Below are 23,232 nucleotides of genomic sequence, written 5' to 3'. Positions count from 1 at the left end.
TTCCCAGCTAGTCCTGACCAGCCTTGATGTGTGGGGTATCTGAGTCTGAACCCTGACACCCCACAGACCTGGATTCAAATCCCATCTCCATGACTTATCACGCGTGATTTTGGGGATCTCATGACCCCTATCAGAGTGAGCCCTGGCCTCCTTCTATTCTTTTTTTTTTTTTAAGATTTTATTTATATATTTGACAGAGAGAGATCACAAGTAGGCATAGAGGCAGGCAGAGAGAGAGAGGGGAGGAAGCAGGCTCCCTGCTGAGCAGAGAGCCCGATGCAGGACTTGATCCCAGGACCCCAAGATCATGACCTGAGCCGAAGGCAGCGGCTTAACCCACTGAGCCACCCGGGTGCCCCTCCTTCTATTCTAATGAGGAGACTACCTGTCAGGGTTACAGGGCAGATCAAGTTAAATGAGGTCAAGGGTCCAACATACAGCAGGTGCCCAATAAATGCATGTTACTTCATCGCTTCCTCCCAGACAATTGGCGTGTGACTCTGAAGTACACGCTTCTTGTTCCATCAGCTTGAGCAAACGCTGACCAGACAACACGTGTCTCAGCCTCCAAAATTGGAGGAAGTGCTTTTGGACTTAGGTTTAGCTCATCTGCCTCAGTATTTGCCTCCACCTGTCCAGGATCATGTATTGTGCAGGGTTTCCAGTGGCTCTGCAACCCCCTCCCCCCTGGGGAGGGGAGGTGGTGGCCTGGCAGCCCGAGTGAGGTTGGCCTGAGAGCCTGTCAGAGTGCCAGATGACACGGGGCAGGGAGGCTTTCGGGGAGTGGGAGAAGCCTGTGCGTGGGTGTGAGACACAGAGCCAGATACCCGTGACGCCCCTGGTGAGACAGCTCTTCTGGAAATCCAAACAACTAATATGCATCTGTGAAGAACTTTAACCTCACTGTTTAGGAAAAAAAAAAAAAAGTGAACTCCTAGATTTAAAAATAAGACTGCACTGACGACAGTGTAGTGGAATGAGGGGGACACATACATTATCACTAATCAATAAAATGACATTTTTCTGGAAGGCAATTTGGCAGTACGTGTCAATGACCTCAGAACTGGGGATACCCTCTGACCCAAGAATTCTGATTCTGGGAATTATCCTAAAATAATACCATAAAATGTAGACACATGTCATGTAACAAGATGTTCACTGCAACTTTCTGATTGTGAAAAACAGCCAACAGTTGGACAGGGGTGAAGGAGACTGCTTCTAAAAGCTTCCCCTGTGCTCCTTCTCCTGGGGGCTCCCAGCCCCGACAATGGTCTCCACGGCCAGCTCCAGCCGCAGCCTTTCAGGAAGGTCACCAGAGGGCGCTCCTCCTAGACACCTCCTCTTCCTGGCCTTTCCTGACTGCTACCTCCTCCCTTGAGCCTCTCCCCTCTGTCAGCAGCCTGACCTGTCCCCACCAAGAGGCTCCCCTGTCCTTGCTACCTACCCCGTGCAGGGAGGGGTGTCCATACTCTGCAGGCTCCTTGGCTCGTGGGCCAGCTGTAACCCTCCACACCTGCATGTGAAACTCACTTCTGTCCTCATCCAGCTGTCAACACAGCTGACTTCCAGGCTATCCCTGCCTCAGCCCCATCTCCCACCACCTGGGAAACCTTGCCCAGCTCCTGAGCCGTCATGGGCTTCTCCTTACCTCCTCCAGAGGTGTCCCCCCCACCCTTCCTGCGTGGCCCTATCTCTAGGCCCAGGAGTAGGCAGAAGTGACTTGTCTTCGTGGGTTATTACCCACCCTCAACCATGTCCTGTCCTTCTCACTGGCTACATGCTAGCTTGGCTGGCTAACATTCTGTCTCAGGATATTTGCACATGCTGCTTGAAAGGTCTTTGCTTTGTGCATGGAAGGCTCCTAACCCCATCTTCCCAAGGCCAACCTTTGCTCAACCCTCAATGCAAGGGCGCCAAGAGCGACATTCCCACTGTGACAGTGTTCTGAGAGCTTCCTGGTGTACAGACAGCCTACAGATGTCAGAAGCACAAGATGGAGTTGATTACACCTTCACGTCGGAGACTTTAACTCCCTTTCAGGGCTGAGCAAATTAAAATCCATATAATGTGAACAAACCACATTCACTGAAGCATTGTGATGTGCCTGGTCGGCAGAGAATCAATCACCTTTTCAAAGGTCACAGATTCTACTGCAGCAGAAAAGAACAATAACAGAAGCCCACAGCAGAAACCGTACATCAGTAGTCTTTGACTACAATATTCAAAAGTAGAAATTAGTAAGAAAAGGATAAGTTAAAAAAAAATCAACTGTCCAGAAATTAAAGACGACTCCTATAATCTTGAGGTCTGAGGAGAACTTGACAATTCATTTACGCACTATTAAGAAGACAATGGCAATAATATTTGTAAAAGTTAAGGGTATGAAAAAAAAAAGTTAGGGGATGGCCCACACACAATCCTGAGAAAAATCCGCTCTCCTAAACTTACTTACTAAACAAAAACATATGAAAATACACAAAGAAAGTCTCCAAATCAAAACAGTTTAAAAAAGAACAGCAAAGTAAATTATTCCAAAGGATAAATCATTTAAATGCACTACTAATTGTTAGAAACAAATATTTAGGGATAGTTTTAAAAATAGTAAAATGAATCAGCAAATTAAAATGCTGATTCTTTAGAAAAATAGTTGCAGTGAAACCAGCCATATTTCTAAATCCTATAATGTAGAAGAAAAGTAGGGGTAGGACGCCTGGGGGGCTTAGCTGGTGAAGCATCTGCCTTCCGCTCAGGTCATGATCTCAGGGTCCTGGGATGGAGTCCCACATGCACTGGGCTCCCTGCTCAGCAGGGAACCTGCTTCTGCCTCTCCCTCAGCTGCTTCTCCTGCTTGTGCTTTCTCTGACAAATAAAAATAAATAAAATTAAAAAGAAATAAAGTAATTCTCTATTAACATTCCCATGTTTCTTCTCATTTTTTAAAAGATTTTTTAAAATTTTATTTATTCATTTGAGAGAGAGGACAAACAAGAGTACAAGCAGGGGGGGAGGGTCAGAGGCAGAGGGAGAAGCAGGCTTCCTGCTGAGCAGGGAGCCCAGTGCGGGGCTTGATCCCAGAACCCCAGGATCATGACCTGAGCCAAAGGCAGACGCTTAAATGACCAAGCCATCCAGGTGCCCCTCATTGATTTCTGATTTCTGATTAAAAAGAAACAACCTTGTAAAACCACAAAGAGTTTCTTTTCTTAATGTGATAAAAACTTCTCCCACAGCAAGGGCACATCCCGTTCATTACTGGAACCCTGGGGGCATTTTCATCACAGGCCAGGGGGACTTCTTCTTCAAGTGGTCATGTCTTCTCCCTTGTGGTTTCCGCCTCTGGGGTCAGGGGTCCGACCCACAACTGGGTTGACAAGCGCAGCCTTTCCTAGGCAGGACGGGGCTGGCCACCCCTGGGCTACTTCCTCTGGTGACACAAAACCACACAGCGTCAGGCCTGGAGTGAGCGTGCCAGGCTGGCTCATTGCTACAAAGGGCCTCGGACCCCAGGGAGACCAGGGGGGCCCCCCAGGTGGCTAACTGAGCCCACGTGGTCTCTATCTCTGTGGGCCCCCACACAAGGGACTCAGGACCTGGCCCTCTTGCCCGGAGGTAGCACAGGATGCGACATCTTTTGTTTTTCTTGATGCTGGGGGATGTCAAAGGAAGTCTGTGACCAGGCCCAGGGACAGGAAGCCTTGAGCATCTCTGCAGCCCCGGCCTGAGCCACAGCTCTCAGACAAGAAGGCTTTGGCGTTACTGTGACCATTGCATGCAAACACGTACTGGAAAAATGCATCTTTCCAAGGTTCCTTCCATGGTGGATCTCCTTATTTTGTAGAACGGGGACCCTGGACATCCTGGCATACCCGTGTGCCCAGGGAGCTTGGCCCACGACTCGCAGCATTCATGGGCACAGACTCAAGGTCTCTACCAACACTCGGGCCACAAAGAACCGAAACAACTCGACAGGCTTCATACAAAACCCTGTGAGCGTTGGAGGTAACTTCACATCATGTCAGCTCCCTGGTCAACCGTATCTCCCTGACCCCTGGGCCCTGGCCGAGGGAGGTGGGCAAGTGCCATTGCCTCAGAAAATGAAGAACATGAACAGAACAGAGAATAAACAGCCCCGGGAGGGTCCCAGGGAAGAGGAAGGCCCATGGAGACCGGCTGGCATTTTCACGCTGGCTAGGAGGCGACAGTCCCGAGAACCACTTGCACCCCACCCGGGATGTGCGTCAGCTGATAAATAGCAGAAGGGGGTCAGGGAAGAGCTGGAAAGACCTCACCCTGCGAGGCCACTGTGGAACACAGATGTGGGACAGCCCTCTGTGGCCTCCTCGAGCCAGTGCTCCCCCTTCCCACCCTGCTGGGCCTTTGGCTTCCCATCTCCTGGCCCAAAGCCAGCCTGGGCTCCCATCCCCAGAGACATTCCACAGGGGAAAACCGCAAGGCAGCGGTCTAGGGTCACCCCACTTCAGTCCCTGGGTGTTGGCCCAGAAAGACGCTGCCTGGGGGAGGACAGTACACTCTCACCCAGTACAGATGAGGTCCTGAGGGCCCTGCCCCTGGAAGTGACCCCCACACCCTCCATCCCAACGGCATGTGGGCGGTAGACACTGGGAGCCTGAACCTGGCCCCCTCCCACGTTTCTGCTTTCTGCCTGCTTCTTAAGACGCACGTACGCATGACCTGCTCCATGACCCCATCCCGTGAAGAAAGGATTTCACGGTTCCTTTCCTGCAGAGGACTGGCTTCCCCCAACCCGGCTTCCACCGCAGGGTGGCAGGACAGGCCTGCGGCTCTCCTCCTGAAGCCCTCCGAGCCCCCTGCCCGTGTTCTTCTATTTCCTCTTAAGACAGGACTCAGGCCTGGTGCTTTTGGTTTGCGTGCCCTGGCTGAGTCCCCTGGCCCCGTGGCGCCCCTCTCCCACATCCCCCATGCTATCCCCTCCAACCAATTGCAGCTGCCTGTCTGCTATCTGCCTCCCCACCGGACTGGGACGTTGGGAGATGGGGTGGTTCCTCTCAGGTCCCCGTGGAATCCTGGTCCCTGGGTGGGGGCACAATAGGGCTCAGTGCACAAGGCTGATATGCTTGTGACTCTGGGCCCCCCCAAAGGAACCATCTGGAGCCCTTGCTTCCCAAACCTAGGCCAGGAGGGAGAGGTGGTAGAGGGCACTGTCCCTTCCCACCTGGGCTGTCCAGGAGCTCCTTGCCTGGATACAGGGCCTGTAGGCAGGCCCAAGGCCCCTAGACCCATGTCTCAGAAGCACAGACCCGCAGTCCCTACGCACAGAACTGTGTGTTCCTATGCCAGCCCCAGAGCCCACCCTTGGGCCTGGAACCCGGAGCACACTTTGGGGGAGCAACAGGGGACTCCCTGGGAACATTCTTCAACTCTGCAACCAGGCCGGTTGGCACCACCTGGAAGCAGTGGGTGGGGATCACATGGGAGCCGTGCGGTACACAGGGCCCTGTATGGAATGGGGAAGAGCGCCCCCTCCTCCAGGCAGGCCATGTGGCTTCAGCCTCCACCTTGGCCAGCTGACCTGTGAAGGATCCAACCCGCCAAGCTGCAGTGTGTCCTTGGACAAGAGACTCGGTGTCTCTGGCCTGTGGTTTCTCCATCTGAGAAGACCATCACAGGGCTGAGCTGGAGACCAGGGAGCCAATGTACCCAGAGGCCCTCATACCCCCAAACCCATGGGGGAAGCTCCAGTCAAGGTGACCGCTGTCTGTTGAGGGGACCCCAGTGTTTTCTGTGTTTCTGGAAGATTTAATCAGAGTTTGGTGGACAATACAGCTTTGCTGTTGTACCAGACAGCTCTAGGCCCAGCCCGGGTTTCCTGAGCTTGGCCCCCATCGGGCCAGAGTATGGCTCGATCACCCTCCTCTCAGGGTCTGCAAACAGAGCAGCAGCCTACAAACACTGGTGGGTAGGACGGGTGGGCCTAAAGGGACTGGGGCACCACAGGGTACTGTGCTGGGAGATCAGGCTATGGGGACCCGAGGCCACAGAGACACAGAAGGTGGTAGGGCAACTCTCCAGCTACCCTGCTAGGGTTGGGCTGTGGGTTCCTGCTGGGAGCACGTGCTGCCTGGCCCTGGGGTCAGGCCAAGCCCAGTCTTGGTCCCCTGGGCGAGGGACACCCTGAAACTAAGGAGGTCACAGGGAGCTGTGGGCATACAGAATGGGGACCCACTTAGGTTGGGGTGTCAACCACACACCTCCCCGCAGCTGAGGGCAACAGTCCCCACCCAGGACTGCAGATGCCCTGGCTCTCTGCCCTCCACAGGCTAGGAGATCATAGGACACATTCCCACAGAATATGGGAAGTTACTCCTTGAACCAGCGTTCCGACCCTCTTCTTACAAAGTGAGCTGCGGGGGTGGCCCGTGTGGGTGACCCTGGGTGGCAGTGAAGGGGGCGCCCAGGGGTCTGACCCATGTCTGCTTGGCTCCTCCATGCACGTAGCTTCCTCCCCTGCTTGGCCTCAGAAGCCCCTTTTGGGGAGGAGGCACCCAACTGGGGCCCGGCCTCATTTGTCTCCCTCCACAACTCCTGCCCCGTGGCTCTGCGCCAGACAGCTTCTGGAGCCTCTGCTCACACTGGGAGGAAGCAGAGGTTTCTAAATCCATTCCTGGCCCTATGCACAGTCTGTGCTGGCAGCAGACACAGCGCCCAGAATGCTGCCCAACCGGGCTCCCCACGGAGAGGGCCTACTGGGCGGGCGAGGGCACAATGCCTTTTCTGAGAACAGGCTGGGGCAGGAACCAGGCTCCTGGGGTCTGGAGCCCAGGGCGATGAAACTGCGCTTGTAAAATCCAGCAGGCATCTGAGAAGCCAGGGAACTGTGGCTGATCACCAAGCTGTGCCTGCTGTCGCCCAGGCATCGGTGTGAGCCCCCTCCCACCTTTGTCCTTGCTGGAATCCCTGTGGAGATCCGGGAACCCCGTGCAGACACCAGGTCTAGGAAGGTGAAGCCACCACTCCCACCCTTGCTGGGAAGTGGGTGTGCACGAGTCTGTGTCCCAGAATTAGGTGGACAGTGGGGTGCTATGTTTGGACACTGACACCCCAGGACATTATCCTTGTGAAGCTATGCAGGTCATGGGAGGGAAGGGCTTTTCCCTGAAGCCCATCGTGGTCCCACTGCTCTCTGTCCCACTGCCCGTCCTGCTCTGGAGCCCCTTTGTCTCTGTGATGCCACTTTCAGCTGGGACCCCACTCCGCCCACCCGCGCAGGGACACCTGTCCTGCCCTCCCGCCATGTCCCACCACTTGTGGCCTCCTCGTCCAAGTGGCCCCTGCCACCTGTGCCCTCACTGTCCCAGTCTTACTGCGTTCAGAGTTCGGGGCGACACCAAATACAGGGGGAAGGGCAGGGCCATGGAACATTCCACACCACGGTATCCAGCCTGGCGGTGAGACTGAGCACTGAGCTGTTGTGCTTTCAGCGGTCAGGGGGACGTAGCAATCCCCAGCTAACAGCAAGTTGGGGAAACCCGCTCTGAGCTGGACACTCCCTGCACACATGGTACCTGGTCACTGGGGACCCCATAGCTGTTGGGGAGCCTCCGTCTCTGGCCTGGAATTCCTGTGAGGCCAGGCACCAACTGTCTCCCCAGAACCGGCCTGGAGGGAGCGTGCCTGAGGGAAGGAAGGAACAATCCTCTCCCTCCTGACTCTGCTGAGACCTGCCAGCACCGAGACCCTCACCTGTGGACCCTCTATCTACTCCCGGGGCTCACCCTGAGGGAGAAAGAGGGGCTTCCCAGCAGCCACCATGTGGCAGGTGCTGAAACCTAAACCCATGGGGGTGCAGCCCCAGGAGGGGGTGAAGGTCCTGCCCCTGGGCCCCCACCAGCCACAGCATGGACCCATCCCCTGTGGGGTCCACAGCAGAGGCTAGCACTTAAATATCCGGTTCTGAACTCCTTCATGGTACCCAAGTGCCCTCACCTAACTTTTTAAGGAGGAACCACAACTGGGACTGGGTAAGAGCAGCCACCAGTAGCCCCTGGCCTGCCAACGCTCTGTCCCACCTCCTGGCGAGCGTGTGCTCTTCCAAGCCGGGAGGCTGAGGCTGCCCACAGCGAGACAGAAGCTTCCAGCCATCTGCCATGCTTCTCTGTGATTGGGAACCAGCCTGGGACAAGTGTGCACCTGGAGCAGCCCCAGTAGCCCAGGAGGACGAGAACACAGAGACATCAAGGTCACAAGGACCTGCAGGCCCACCTGGCTTTCTGGAGGGGGTCCTGAAGCCCCCCCCAGTGGCACCAGGACAAGCTGGTCCTGGTCCAAGGAGGGGAGTCGGGCGTTGGTCTGAGGATCAGTCCAGGGCCTGAGGGTCTGTGTTGGACGCTGCCCAAAGGCTCCCCGAAGGCAGTCCCTAAACAGTCATGGGGCTCAGGGCCTGCCTCCTGCCTACCCCATGCCTTCACAGTCCCTTCCCAGTCCTTGCCTCTAGCAACTTGCAAGCAACCCCTCTCCCCCAACCCTGGAAAGCAGAGGTCATGCTTACAAGATAAGAAACCATCTCTTTGCCTTCTCTGATGACATGATAAAAACCCAGAGACAATGGAACACCCGCTACACCAACTTCAGAAAACAGGGCTGTTCATCACACTGTATTACCTGCCAAGCTGTCACTCCTGGAGAAAGGCAGCTTTTTAAAGCGCCCTAGAAAATTTTTGCTTTTGAGAACGTATTAATCATACAGTTTATTCCTAGGATTTACTTCGAATAATTGCCAGAATCTAAAAGGCACATGTGAAAGGGAACGATGAGTTAAAAATAGTAAGACATGCTTGAGTTAACAGCCTATTTGCAAAGATGAGTAGCCACGAGCCGGATCAGACCAAGGGTTATTACTGACAAAAGTCAGAACCATGCAGGGTGAAAAATAAAAACAAAATAGAAAACAGAAAGACAAAGAAAATACAAGAACATTAACCCAAGTCGATGAGGGGAGAGAGAGAGAGAGAAAGAGAGAGAGACAGAGACAGAGACACAAAGCAAAAGTCCAGGAATCCAAAAACCCAGAGACTCTGGAGAGGCGGGGGAGTCTTCCACGGTGCGGTGGCTGGGGGGAAAGGCCAGGGTATGCGGTCTGACCCTGTAAGAAAACGAACACAGAAATCAGAGCATCTGTGTTTCACATTTCATGGCTGGTTGAGTGAAAAGAAGTTTTCCAACAGTCAGCCTCATCAGGAAGATAAAAGAAAAGACATCACGTTTCAACAATGGGAAGAAAAAAATAAATCAGCGTAACATAAAAAATCAAGACAAAAAAAGGAGCACCTGAAGGCTGAACAGAAAGGACAAATACAAGGTCATTTCTCAGTTATGAGGCTCACGGCTCTCCCTGCGGAAGCACAAAATCCAGCAATATGCTGTTCGCAAGACACACCAGAAGAGGAAGAAGAGGTGTGAGTAAGCTTCAAGGGGCTGCAGAGTGGCGGGCTTCAGTGCTAATACCAGGCCGAGATTAACACAGGCAAAAACCATCCCACGCACGTGGCAAGAGTCGTAACCTTACTTCACGGTCGATGTCAGCAGCATAATCGTGCGGCATCTAAATGCTATAGTAACAGAGCAGGATCTATGCATGCACACCTGCCGGGAGAAGGAAGCAGAAAAACCACGCGAGTTTGGCCAGGACTGAAGAATCCACTGCTCGTTATCAAACACACAGAAAGTTCAGGAACACGGGAAGGAGCTGAGTAGCACAACAGTGCGGAGTCCGTTGCTGTTTCAGTGGGAAAGAAACGAGCAGAATATGGTTTGTTTTCAAGGACTGCCGGTGTGTTTACAGAAGGTCGTCATGTGCAGCATCTCAAGGAAAATCTCAACAAAAATATGGAAGCAGAAACTATTTGCTCTCTGTTCTCTTATTCTGTCAAGAGAAGAAGAGAGTAAGAACCAAACAGAAATACAACATTTGAGAATGAAAATGTACTTGTCTACAGAAAAAAACTGTCTGATATGACAAAAACACAGACATCTCAAAACCGGCAGAAAGTGGTAAAGAAGGTCCAGAAGGAGAAACCACATGGCCTCATTAGGTTCAAAGAAGGTGAGAAAAAAATGATGCAATAAGCATCAAAATTCTTTCTCATGAAAGAAGCAAAAAAAATTTGGGGGGGGGGAGCGAAAAAGAGGGAAAAGCAAATGATGAAAGTTAAAGCCAAAAAATTTTTAAAAGACACTGCTATCTAAAATCTAGCCCATTTTCTAAAGACCTTTAAGAATGGGCACAATGAATAAAAAAGTGGGCCTTGTCATCTGCCTCTGCTGACCCAAGTGGCCTCTATACAGAGAACACAAAGGGCGGGAAAAACACAAAGATTAAACAAAATTTTGAATACAGAAGATCTGAAACATTTAAGGGGATGATATGTGTCATTATGTTTCAGGGAGGAATGTGAAGAATACAGACTCAATAAACACTGATGAAATAATAAACATGAAACAAAAAACAGCCCAAATCGAGCAACAGTGAAACTAGAAAAAGAAATCCTCCCTACCCCGCAACGCGGATCTGATGGTTTTAGTGATGAATTCATTCACATTTGCAAGGGATGAATAATTATCACGTTAGAGAAATTATTTCCCCCTCTTGACCCCAATAGTCAACTGAGCACATATATTCCATGAGGAAACTACGGCCTTAATCCTAGAACTTCCGGGAAACTTGTATGGAGGGAAATGAGGAGATGTTAAAGAAGTGAATACTTTTATACTCATTTTCCTGGGGAGGAAACAGAGGCCTATGGAGGGTAGGCAGGGACGGAATCAGCAGGGTTCCTGAACGGCAGGTCCCATTTGAGTTCTATGCTCAGTCCACTGTGCGAGTTCTGTACTAACTGCTGAGACAACATCTGAAGGTAACAGCCAATGAGGCCAAGTAGGCCTGCCTCTATTCTTCAGGACTCGGGGGCCAAAGATGCTCGCTGTGGGAAGATCCCTGCTAGCAGATGGCTCTTCCCTAGTGGACTGCTTGGTGATGTCCATCTCAATTAGATTCTCAGTATGACCTCTGATGGAACTTGGCAGAATGTTTTTTTTTTTTTCCAAGATTTTGTTTATTTATTTGACAGACAGAGATCACAAGTAGTCAGAGAAGCAGGCAGAGAGAGAGGGGGAAGCAGACACCCCACTGAGCAGAGAGCCCGATGTGGGGCTCCATCCCAGGACCTTGGGATCATGACCTGAGCTGAAGGCAGAGGCTTTAACCCACTTAGCCACCCAGGTGCCCCTGCAGAATGGTTTTTCACTCTTTTGGAAAACAGGCAGAACATATATCAAAGAAAGCAAAACGTAATGTGAAATGCAATGAGAACGCACACACTAAAAGCAAATGAGATCGTCTAAACTGTAGAGAATATTACAGAGCACGGTGATGAGAAGCGAGGGTATGGCCCCAAGCCATAAATAAAAATCAACTGATGTTCTTAATCCACACACGAATGTCTTATGTTTTAAGCTAAGCGTTACCAAACAGAGGTAAGAAATACTACTTAACAAATGATGTTAGCATCATTGAAGTAGGAAGGAAATAAATTTTAATTCAGGTCTTAATGTAAACTACTCATGTGTTAGGAAGGAGAAATGTTATTTCAAAACACGTGACAACTAAATAGAAACAGAACATAACATTGTGGCCATAGGACTCCCTCCAAATTTTGACAACTGGATTTCCAGAACAGATAGGACGGTGGCCAAGTCACAGACCTCTGAGGAGTGAGTCAGGGCACACGCGTAAGCAGAATAATTAATATATCACACACGGGACACAAACAGCACTGCAGCAAACACAAGGGACATGTGAAGAGAAAACATTTAGAACAAAACAACAACTAGCTAACTTCTACCACATTCAGGAGTCTGTAAAATAAGGTTAATAAAAGTCCCAGTGACTCAGAAGATAAAGTAGCTAAAGTTATGCTCAAATATTTTGCGCTTGAGAAGAAACAAACTGCAGAGAACTTCAGAAGAACAGTTCTCCTTCCCGACAGCCGAAGGCAGGCACAACAGACGAGAGGCGGCTCATTTGAAACCTGCAAAACCAGGATCTCTACAAACTCAATTCTCAGGGACATGTGAGGAAATAAATAGTTTCGTGTGTTGCTGGTAATAAAAATTTGTATAATTCTTTAAAAGGGCAACTGGGAGGGCAGCTCTTTCTGTCCACAAGTCCCATGCTTCAATAAAACCACCTCTTTGCACCAAAAGAAATGAAATGAAATGAAATAAATAAAATAAAATGGCAACTGGGCAAAACTTATCAAGAACCACAGAATGGGGGCTCCTGGGTGGCTCAGTCCACTAAGCATCTGCCTCCGGCTCAGGTCATGATCCCAGGGTCCTGGAATTGAGTCCCACATCAGGTTCCTTGCTTAGTGGGGAGCCTGCTTCTCCCTCTGCCTCTGCTGCTCCCTCTGCTTGTGCTCCCTCTCTCTCAAATAAATAAATAGAATCTTTTAAAAAACCTATAGAATGTTCATGGCACAGGCTGTAGTAAGTCCATTTGCAAGGATTCTTTTTTTTTTATAGATTTCTATTCATTTATTTGATAGACAGAGAGAGATCACAAGTAGGCAGAGAGGCAGGCAGAGAGAGAGGGGGAAGCAGGCTCCCCGCTGAGCAGAGAGCCCGACGTGGGGCTCGATCTCAGGACCCCGAGATCATGACCCGAGCCGAAGGCAGAGGCTTAAACCACTGAGCCACGCAGGTGCCCCCATTTGCAAGGATTCTTAAAGAAATTAGTCAAAAAAAGAAGTAAGGCTGTATGTAGAGAAGTTATCAGAGCTGCATCATTTATAACGCAAAAACCTGGAAATGGCCCAGCATAACAGGATTGCGAAAATCAGGATGTTAACTTGGCCTTCCTGCTACTGAGTTAGGCTGCGTCCAGCTGGCCCCGGGCAGCAAAGGTAAACTCCCCTCTTACTACTCGAAAGGAGTGTATTTTTAAGAAAATGGGTTCTCTGATTTTTGTTTTTGTTTTTGTTTTTTTTTTGGCTGAGAGAAATGGGAATGTAGACCTAAAAGGCACCTGAGTGTGTCCCACAGGGCACCCTGTAAGACAGCGTCCAGGGCTGAAGTCCTGTGAGCCACTGGGGGAGAAAGCTCTCTTCATAATAAGCGTGGGGAAAGCGGTCGCCACCCTATGCCCCAGCTCCCCGGGGCCCTGACAGTCGATGGAATGTCGCTGGGCCCAACCGTGCTCAAAAGACGGCCACCAACAGAATGATGGATGAACAGAGGGGTCCTGGGAGACCCTGGGGGCAGGAGCAGAGCTGGGCTGAAGGTTATCAGTGGTGGGAGGGGGCAGCTGCTGCAACACCCCCCCCCCGCCACACCTACTAGTCCTCCCCACTTCGTGCTCCCTGCCCCTCCCAGGTGCGCACAGCCTTGGGGGGGCTGCCCTAGAGCAGGCTCAGGGGAGACCTTTGTGAGCCAGCCTGCACCCCTCCCTGACAGCAAACTCCTGTGTTCACAACCTGGAAGTCTCTGAGGCCTTCCTGGGGGGAGGGGTGTGCGGGGAGTCACAGCAGCATCTCCAAGGCAGGAGCAGAAGGCACAATGCCACAAGTCCCCATCACTAGGATCTGCCCCACCTGCCTGCTCCTGTGACCCCAGCCAGGATCTGCTCAGTGTTGCTCCATGGCTGACCTCCTACACTGTGACTTCATCCCCAGACCAAGGAGGTGGGGAAGAGGGCAGTGCATCCCGTAATGGAAACAGATGTCAAAGCAGGCTTGGTGCTATGGTGCTACGTGGTCACCGCCGTGTCTGGGGAAGCATCCGTGCCCTCTGTTGCTGCCAGTGGACAGGAAGGGGGGTCGAGGATGAGGGACATGGAGGAATGAGGGCCGGTGGTCCTCCTCGATGGCTCCCAGCGTGCCCCCGCCACACAGGACTGCTCGGTTTCTGGCCTCTGTAGACACACGTTTTGGGAGCTTTCTCAAGGAGGGAGTGGGGTTCTTCCTCCCCACTCCCTAAAAGCTTCCAGTCCAGCAGGTGGCCATCCACAGACCCTCTGTGATCATCTGAGAACCATCCCCCCCACCCCCGCAGGAGCAGGCACACAGATGAGGCAACCCCAGCCCGACATGCTACTGTTGCCCCTGAGGGCTTCCCACCCCCAACATGCAGACAGCAGCTCTGCCTGCTGGGGCACAGCCAGAGGGCTACCTTGTGGGGGAGCAAAGACGCAGTGGGGGCAGGGTGGGTCCAGGAGCCACCGTCGGAGGCTCTCCCCAAGGGGGTCCTTAGACTCTTTCCCACATCTGTCTGCCCAGGGCTGACTCTAGGTGCACGCTGGGGGAGACTGAAACCTTCTGCCTACCCCCCCCACCCCCTGCTTGCCTGTGAACACAGATCTGGGTGCACAAAGCCTGAGAAGGCAGCCTTCCTCAGCCTGCCCTGCTCCCCCATGGTTGGTCCCATTGCCCCAGCCTCCATCTGCTACCACGGTCGGCTGTGGCGGAGCTCCTGACACAGGGTGGATGGGCCTAACCGGCCTTGACCTTGCCGCCTGCATGGATACCCCACTCACGACAGCGCTCCCCCCTTGCTGCTGTGGGGTCCTGGTGGTGCGTGTGGTACACTTCTCCTCAAGATGCCACTTCGGTGCTGACTTTCTAGAAGCTGGATTCGAGAGTGTGTAGGAAAAGGGCCCCCCTTTCCTCTGCCTGCCCACCGAACTCTGATTCCCACAATGCCTCTCTGTCACAGCTTCGGCCTAACAAACTCCAGAGGTGGCTGCTGGGAGCTCCGGGTCCAGCTCAGGGGTCCTTCCTCTCTGCGAACCCCAGCAATGGAACACCCACCCTCCATGGCTGCACACCTGGAGCACTGGAGGGGGAGCCTAGACGCGTGGAGAGCTGTGAAGGACCACCGCAGACATCCTCATCCAAGGGCACCCACCCTGGCTCTGGTAGGCGGTGTCCACACCTTTTCCCATGGGGCTGGAGCCCCACAATGAGGTCCTGGGGCTGGGGCGCAGGAGGAAATGGCCTCAGCAGAAGGAGTCTGGCTCCAAAGGCAGGCTGGGTCACTTTCCTGGGACAGCCCCTCTCCTCCCTGAAGGCCTCCAGAGGTCAGGATCCCTGTGCGCCTGGGCTCTGCAGACACTAGAAGGACTCCCCCCAAGCCAGGTGGGCAGCGGGGCAGGGGGTGGACACCTGTGCTGGGGCCTGCCGACGAGCAGGGGGGCCGAGCCTTCGTGAGCATGGTGCTACTTACAGACCTACCATGGCGCTGAAGCCAGCCCTGGAGCCAGCCACACTCGCAGCCTGGTGGGAGGTCCCCATGGGGACAGGCGTCCCATGCCAAGTGGCCCACAGGCTCCAGAGAATGGTGTGGAGTACCCTGGACGTGTTCCAACCCGAGGTCTCGGCCACACAGCCGGGTGCAGCCAGAGTCCCTGGAGGACACAGCCACTGCCCTGGGGAGACCTCTGCGCCTGGAGAAAGATGCCTCCCTTTCAGTTCCTGTTGGGATTCCTAAGAAGAGCAGCTGCTCCGGCCTGCTGCCCCGCCAGAAGTCCCTGACTTGACTCTGAAGGGAGACACAGAAGAAGGAACGCTCCTTGTGCAGCAGAGAGCAGATCTGGAGGGGGGCCAAGGAACCCTGTTCTGGTCCGCAGTCCTTGGGGAACGGGAGCTTGGGGTCTGTGCTCCTGGATGAAGACACAGCCTGTCCCCTAGAGCCCCGCTCTGTGTCCTTCCCTTGACACACCAGGCTGCCCCTCACTTCCCAGGGTGGGAGAGCCCTCCTCGGAATGGTGCTCTTTGGTCCGGGCTGGAGGGCTCTCCACACCCTGCACAGGGTCCGCACATGGTAAGGGACTGCAGGGAGGCAGACCAGGCCGCCTGCTCTGGGAGCTGCCGGGCACTGAGCCGGACCCGGTCAGCAGTGACAAACCTAGAAGCTTCCAGACAGAGACAGGAGGGGTGCCTTGACTGGTGTGAAGGTGAAGTTGAGTTCTCTGATGGTTGGTCATGGAAGGTGGTGACCCACTCCCTGGGGACCCCTCTGACATCTTCCCCTGTCCAAGGTGACACCTGGGAGCCAGTGACGGGACGGGAAGGCAGCAGCAGCAGCGCCTCCTGAAGCCCCCCAGCACTTTCCGTGTTGGGTAGAAGATCCATATGCAGGTAAATCAAACTGCTTGAGTTCCTCACATTCGAGATTCTTCTCCTTATCTGTTCTGCTCTTTCTCTCCCTCCCCAAAACCCTCAGGAACATCTCTGGAGATGAGAATTTCTGATGACACATTTTCCCATGTTCTCTGTAGCTCCCTCAATTAGATTATACTCCCAGTTAATACATTAAATGACCTTTCATTTCCACTAGCATGCCAGGCCTGCTGTTTAACAAGCTAACCCCTGGGGAATCATGGGCTGGGCCTGGAGACTGGGGGGCGGGGGAGTCTGTCCTGCTGAGGGCAGTCTGTCCTGCTGAGCACATTTGCCCTGAGGAGACCTGGGACCAGGACAGGTCAGAAACCAGGGGAATCTGAGAAATCCAAGGCATCCCTAGACAAGAAAGGACTCAGGAGCAGCCCCCAAGTCACCCTCAGATGAAGAGAAGGGTCAGGGTCCAAGGCCATGGACTGATTGAAATGCAGAACCATGCTGGACAGCTAAGGTCCCAGGATAAGCTCCCTTACAACTCTTGAAATGCAAAAACAAAAAGACCCATAGTCCCAGGGCAGGTCATTGTCCTCTTGCTGGAACACAGCCCAAATGCTCTTGTTAGCCCTCTGCTTTCTCTCCAGATCTCTCTCTCTGAGTAGTGATGCACGCTGCTGCTGAGAAGTACTTTGGAAAGAACCCAGTGTTTCCATCCAGTGTCCTAAGGGAAGCAGGGCAAATGAGGGCCCCCCTCTCAGTCTGCCATGACGCAGGAGGTGGCACTGAGAGCCTGGGGGCCAGAGGGCCAGAGGGTATGAGCAGGCCCCCATGTGCCCCCCAGAGGATTTTGTCCCCATTTCCTCCAGAGCATGCATCCTAAGGAAAACTGGCGGGCTCCCATTTGTCACTTGGGAGGAGGGGAAGTTCCCTCTGCCATGCGGCTGTTTTAAATCCTCTGACTTCAGAGTAGGATCCAGAACGTCCCTCAGCCATGTTGAAGCCTGCAGGCCCAGCCCAGTTGCTAGGACAGCCATCACCCTGAGCAGCAGGCTTCGGGGTCCTCTGGCCTTGAACTCCCTTTGGATTTCTCCACCCGCAGCATTAGCCTGGGGACTCAATCCCAGGCCCCAGTGAGTTCCCAGGTCTGCTCTCAAGGCACTGCCTGCACCCCAGCAACAGGCCCTGGCTGCACTTGGTTCAGGGAGGGGGTCTGTCCCAGTACCTGCACCCTTTGTCAGACCCCTGCCCTGTCTGCTATCCCCTGGCTCCACTGCCCCTACTGCTCCAGGAGACTCTGGAAAGTCTGCTTTTGGCCTGAGTACCAGGCTTGGTAGCCCACTGCAAGCGGGCCCCACCAGGCCCCCTGGACATTGGCAGAAGCCGAGATGGCCATTGAAGGCCATCAACCACCTCCCTGGGGCATCCCCACACTCCCCAGAGAATCAGGATGGGGCCATCTTGTACCCCTGGGGAATGTCATGAGTTGAGACTCTGGACCCAAAGAGACCTTCTGAGCTGTGCCCCTGGGCAGATAAGGCAGGGATTATGACTGTCCTACCATCTCCTGAGGTTGCCGCTTACTTACATGAGATGACGGAGTCTGAGGGATTGGCACAATGCTGAGCTCACAGTAGGTGCTTAATAAGTGCTAGCTGTAATAACGAACTCTTTCCTTGAAATGGTGTGAGTGATAAGTAAGCCTTCGGTAGGCAGTGAAGACCGACTGTCCTGGAGGAAAATTCAGGCTGTAGATGGAGGTAATAGGAGAAGGCTTGAAACACGGAGTGTTGATGAATGTGTGGGTAAAACGTGGAAGGAGATGACACAGGACAAAGGGCCATCGCAACCCGCAGGGGGCAGAGATGGGCTCAGGAATGAACAGGACAACCGGGCAGCTCGTCGGGAAGAAGACAGAGCGCGCTTCCTGGCGTGCCTTCCATCAGAATGAAGCGCAGAGGCACCAGCGTCAGAGATGTGTCCCCCAAACCACACGGACTTGAGAGAAAAGCAGGGGTGGATCCTCTGGAACCCTGGCGTGGGGAGAGGCCATGCAGCTGTGACTTGGATCCAGGGGAATGACACGCTGATGTGCACGGCTACGTGAAAACAAGGTTATGTGGCAGCAGGAATGGCAGAAAGGGAGTCAAAAGACAGTGCTTGAGTTGGGAGAGCACTTCTCAGGCGCAGCAGACAAGGGTCTGAATTCACCTCTATGGGGCACCCAGCTGGTGTGGTCAGTGGACAGGGCCGTGACTCTTGGTCTCGGGGCTGTGAGTTCTAGCCCCATGTAGAGGGTAGAGATTACTTAAAAATAAAATCTTAGGGGGGGGGAACCTCTTTAAAAAGGATCAGAAACCTGACCAGAAAAGAGGAAAAGACACAAACATTCACAGAAAAGAGAACACAAGAGGAACTTGTTGCTGGAGAAACCCAAAACATACCAGGGAGACACTGTTTCTGACTGAGCAGGTAGCAAGGACTCAAGCCTGACAGTGGGGTGTGCGGGCAGGTGGTGGGAAATGGCTCCTTCATGCTGCGGGTGGGGCTGCCCACTCCTGGTCCTCCTGGAGGGCAACAAGGTGTGCTCAGCACGGCATGCTCCCACCTCGCACCCGGAAGCCCTGCACCCAGGGCATCACAGTGGGGACACAGATTCCACAACATGAGCATGAATATGCACATACACAGGTCATTCCCTTCAACATTCCCTGAAATTCGGAAATACTGGGAAAACCAAATGCGTCCTGCTGGGAAAGTGCTTGGAAAATTATGCACAGAGCAATGTTATTCAGCTGCAAAAATGCATGCTGCAGCTCTCTATGCACTGATTAGAATGGGTTTCCAGCATAGACCGGTAGGTGAAAACAAAATGCCAAAGAATATCTATATAAAGGGCTAGTATCCAAAACCTACAAAGAACTTATGAAGCTCAATACCCAGAAAACAAATAACCCAATCAAGAAATGGGCAACAGACATGAACAGACATTTCTCCAAAGACATACACATGGCCAACAGACCCATGAAAAAATGCTCAATATCACTGGGCATCAGGGAAATATAAATTAAAAGCACACTGAGATACCACCTCACACCCATCAGAATAGCTAAAATTAGCAACTTGGGAAGCCACAGATGTTGGTGAGGATGTGGAGAAAGGGAACCCCCTTACACTGTTGCTAGGAATGCAAGGTGGTGCAGTCACTCTGGAAAACAGTATGGAGTTTCCTCAAAAAGTTGAAAATAGAGCTACCCTATTATCTGGCAATTTATAAAAAAAAATTATTTATTTACTTGACAGACAGGGATCACAAGTAGGCAGAGAGGCAGGCAGGGAGAGAGGAAGAAGCAGGCTTTCTGCTCAGCAGTGAGCCTGATGCGAGGCTTGATCCCAGGACCCTGGGATCATGACCTGAGCCGAAGGCAGAGGCTTAACCTACTGACCCATCCAGGCACCACTGACCCAGCAATTGTAATACTAGGGTATTTAACCAAAGGGTACAAAAATGCTGATCTGAAGGGGTCCCTGCACCCCAGTGTTTATAGCAGAATGTCCATAATAGCCAAATTATGGAAAGAGCCCAGACATCCATCGACAGATGAATGGATAAAGAAGAGGTAGTGTGCATATGCATGCACACACGCACACGCGCGCACACATACACACACACACACACACACACACTGGAATATTACTTGGCCTTCAAGAAGAATGAAATCTTGCCATTTACAATGACATGGATGGAGCTAGAGAGTATTATGCTGAGTGAAATAAATCAGCTGGTGAAAGACAAATACCATATGATCTCATTCATATGTGGAATTTAAGAAACAAAACAGGATGAGTGTAGAGGAAGGGAAGGAAAAATAAGATAAGAGGAAAACAGGGAGGGAAACCATAAGAGACTCTTAACTATAGGAAACAAACTGAGGGTTGCTGGAGGGGAGAGAAGCTAGGGCAATGGGGTCACTGGGGGACGGGCATTCAGGAGGGCACGGGATGTGATAAGCACTGGGTGTTATATGCAACTGATGAATCCCTGACCTCTACCTCTGAAACTAGTAATACAGAATATGTTAACTTAATTGAATTTAAATATTTAAAAATTTAAAAAGATTTAAAAATATCTATTGTATAGATTTAAAGATATCTATTGTATAGCACCAGAAATAATCTGTAGTATAAGATAAGGACATAGCATAGCAAAGTTAAAGAATATCTTTATTTATTTATGATGGCCAGTTCTCTGTGTCAGCCTGCCGGCCAGCAATACCACCTATACATGCCTACCCTACGGATTTTGGACTTTCCAGAACCCCAAGCAGTATAAACCAATTCCTTGAAAGAAATACTGATGTGATACCAACAGCCTTCCCCTACACTGACCACGGGGACCAAGGGAACCAGCAGAGACACCCCTATAAGCGGGGGCATCTGTCACAGAGATTCAGCCCTGTGGGCACTAGACCATCCCCCACGCACCTGCACTGGGATGGGCCACACGCGTCTCACAGGAACATGGCCCACACAGAACCTTTCAGCCACAGAGGCCTGGCTGGACACGGCCCGGCATCCCCCCTGCCCCCAGGCCATCATGGACATAGCCTCCTCTATCCACACTCACTTGCTCCTGGCATCCTCCTTCACCCTAAGACTGTCCCCGCCCGTGGCCATGTTCTGTCACCCCAGACCATGGAGTAGAACCCCTCACGGTGGCCTTGAGTGGACTCCTCACACCAGGCCTGGGGTCCCCACCCCAACCATGCCGACCCCCAAACAGGGGACACACGAGACTCACCTGATGGTCTTGCCCCAGTCACACCACAGGGTCTTCCCGATGGCGTCCATGCTCACCTGGAACTGGCTGAGGCAGAGCTCCTGGAGGAGAGGGCCGTAGCTGGCGTCCTGGCAGGCTGTGGCCATAAGGAGGGGGTGCACTGCAACGAGAGTGTCCAGGGACCATCAGCCGACCCCCGCCCACCCTCCTCTGCCTCCCCTGCGCACCCACGAGGGGCCTGGCCCAGAGCCCACTTCCCCCTGATCTGTGGAGAGGAAGCCTGGGGCTCACTGATCCAGCACAACTTAGCCAAAGCCCTGCTTGCTGCCTGCGGGCCAGACGGCGCCTCCCAGAGCTCCGAGTGCACAGGGCCAGGGGATCACAACTCCCCTCGCAGCCACTGACCGCCAGGCGCAGGAAGCCCAGCAGCCCAGTAGGGTCTGACACTCAGGCACCACTCCATCCTCACTCCAACCCCCGACACAGCCCCCAGCACCTCCCCCTCACACGTGGGGAAACTAAGGACCCCTGGGATTGCAAACAGTCTCCTCCCCCTGGATGCCACCAGGCCTCTGGCCGATTTGGGCCAGAACATGGGGTCCAGGCTCTGGCTCTCAGTCCCAGGGACAGCTCACCTGCCTTGAGGAGCCCCAGCTCATGACGCTGAGGTCTGGATACTTACTGGCTACAAACCACACCCACAAACTGAGATGTGAAACCTGCTCTATCCCCCACCTTGATACATATGAGCTCAAAAAGGTAAGGAAGGCACTGCACAAACCAAAATTCACTCCCTTCCCCCCTAAGCCCACAATTGGCTCAGGTGGCTGCTGGCAGGTGAAGATTTCCCCCTGGGTCCCCACCCCTAGGCCTCCCTGCTCTTCCTTTTCAGGCTGGACATCAGCCTCCTCTGCCTGTCTACAGGACCAGGCAGGGCCAGGCAGTGAGGGTCCTTCACAATCCCTCCTCAAGGCCTGGCCCACCTACTGCCCCTCAGGCTATCTTGGCTCTCTGCCCACAGGACCCCTACCATCATGGCCTTTCCAGATTCCTGGATGAGGCCTGGAGCTGGGAAGCCAGGGCTACCCCAGGAATTCTTGGACTCCACGTCGGGCTTCGTGGGCATGTGTGGACACCCAGCTGCTCCTTGCAGCTCTTGGGTCTGGGAAGCCCACACGGCAGTAGGTGGGATGGCCCACCCAAGGGGAGGGTGGTGGCCCTCCAGGCACTCAGACTATGCTGGGAGCTCTGGGGTCTGACTCTGAAACACGGCCTAGAAGGTGGTGTGTATGTGAGTGGGCTTGTCCCACGGACCCTCAGACTCTTGCCCACCCTCCATGTGACTCCATCTTCCAGGAGCAAAATGCGGAGGAACTGGTACTCCAGCCCCTACAATACATGAGCCTGCTCAAAGCTCTCTACATGTACTCAGATCTTGCAGGCAGGTCCTACTGTGATCATGAACTTACTAGATGGGGAAACAGAGGCTTTGGGGTACAGAAGCAGGCCTAAGTTCCCAGCCCAGAAGAGGTATAGGCTTGACTGAATTTGTCTCACCTGCCTTAGGACCCACACTCAAACAATTCCCAGTCCCAAGAGGCTGAGGGCTAGACAAGGAGCTGGGCAGTGCAGTGGAGGGCCTGACCTATCTTTTGCTGCAGACCTGGGGAGAGGGCAGACGATGAAGGAGCAGGCTGTGAAGTGCCATTCTAGAATGCAACTCCTGGGGGCTCGATGGCTAGTTACTGGAGGGCAAGTGGGTAGGTGGATGGGTAGATAAGTAGGTGCACAGAAGGGAGGGTGCATGGGTGGGTGGGTGGATGAAGGAATGGAGGGATGGATGGATGGATGGATGGATGGATGACTGGATGGATGGATGGATGGATGACTAGAGGGATGGATGGATGGAGGGATGTATGGATAGATGACTGGATGGATGGGTGGATGGATGGATGGATGGATGACTGGATGGATGGGTGGTTGGATGGATGGATGGAAGGATGGATGGATAGATGACTGGATGGATGGGTGGATGGATGGATGTATGGATGACTGGAGAGATGGACGGATGGATGGATGGATGACTGGAGGAATGGATGGATGGTAGGTAAATGGATGGGTGAGTGGGAGGATGAATGAATTCCACACATGGCAGACCAGGGCTCTGATCCAGCCCATAACCGTGCCAGAATGGAGTGTTGAATGGGAAGCCAAAGCCCTGGATGGGGTGGAGGTGACAACTGGCTCACAACGTAAAGTGCCAAATCGGAAGAGGAAGAGATAAAGTACAGTCTCAGTTACAGG

General features: G+C 53.1%; 1 protein-coding gene across 1 annotated transcript in view; it reads right to left on the bottom strand.

The window, feature by feature from the left end:
* Nucleotides 1-23,232, bottom strand: part of RAMP1 (receptor activity modifying protein 1) — a 42,154-nt gene that overhangs the window by 5,430 nt on the left and 13,492 nt on the right. The window contains exon 2 of the mRNA XM_044240897.1: nucleotides 20,950-21,088. Within this exon, the coding sequence (XP_044096832.1) occupies nucleotides 20,950-21,088 (139 nt within the window). The remainder of the gene's footprint in view (nucleotides 1-20,949; nucleotides 21,089-23,232) is intronic.

The sequence above is a fragment of the Neovison vison genome, chromosome 3 (assembly GCF_020171115.1).
Source record: "Neovison vison isolate M4711 chromosome 3, ASM_NN_V1, whole genome shotgun sequence".
Taxonomy (NCBI): domain Eukaryota; kingdom Metazoa; phylum Chordata; class Mammalia; order Carnivora; family Mustelidae; genus Neogale; species Neogale vison.
Note: the sequence above shows the minus strand (reverse complement) of the source record. Positions and strands in the feature narration are given on the sequence as shown.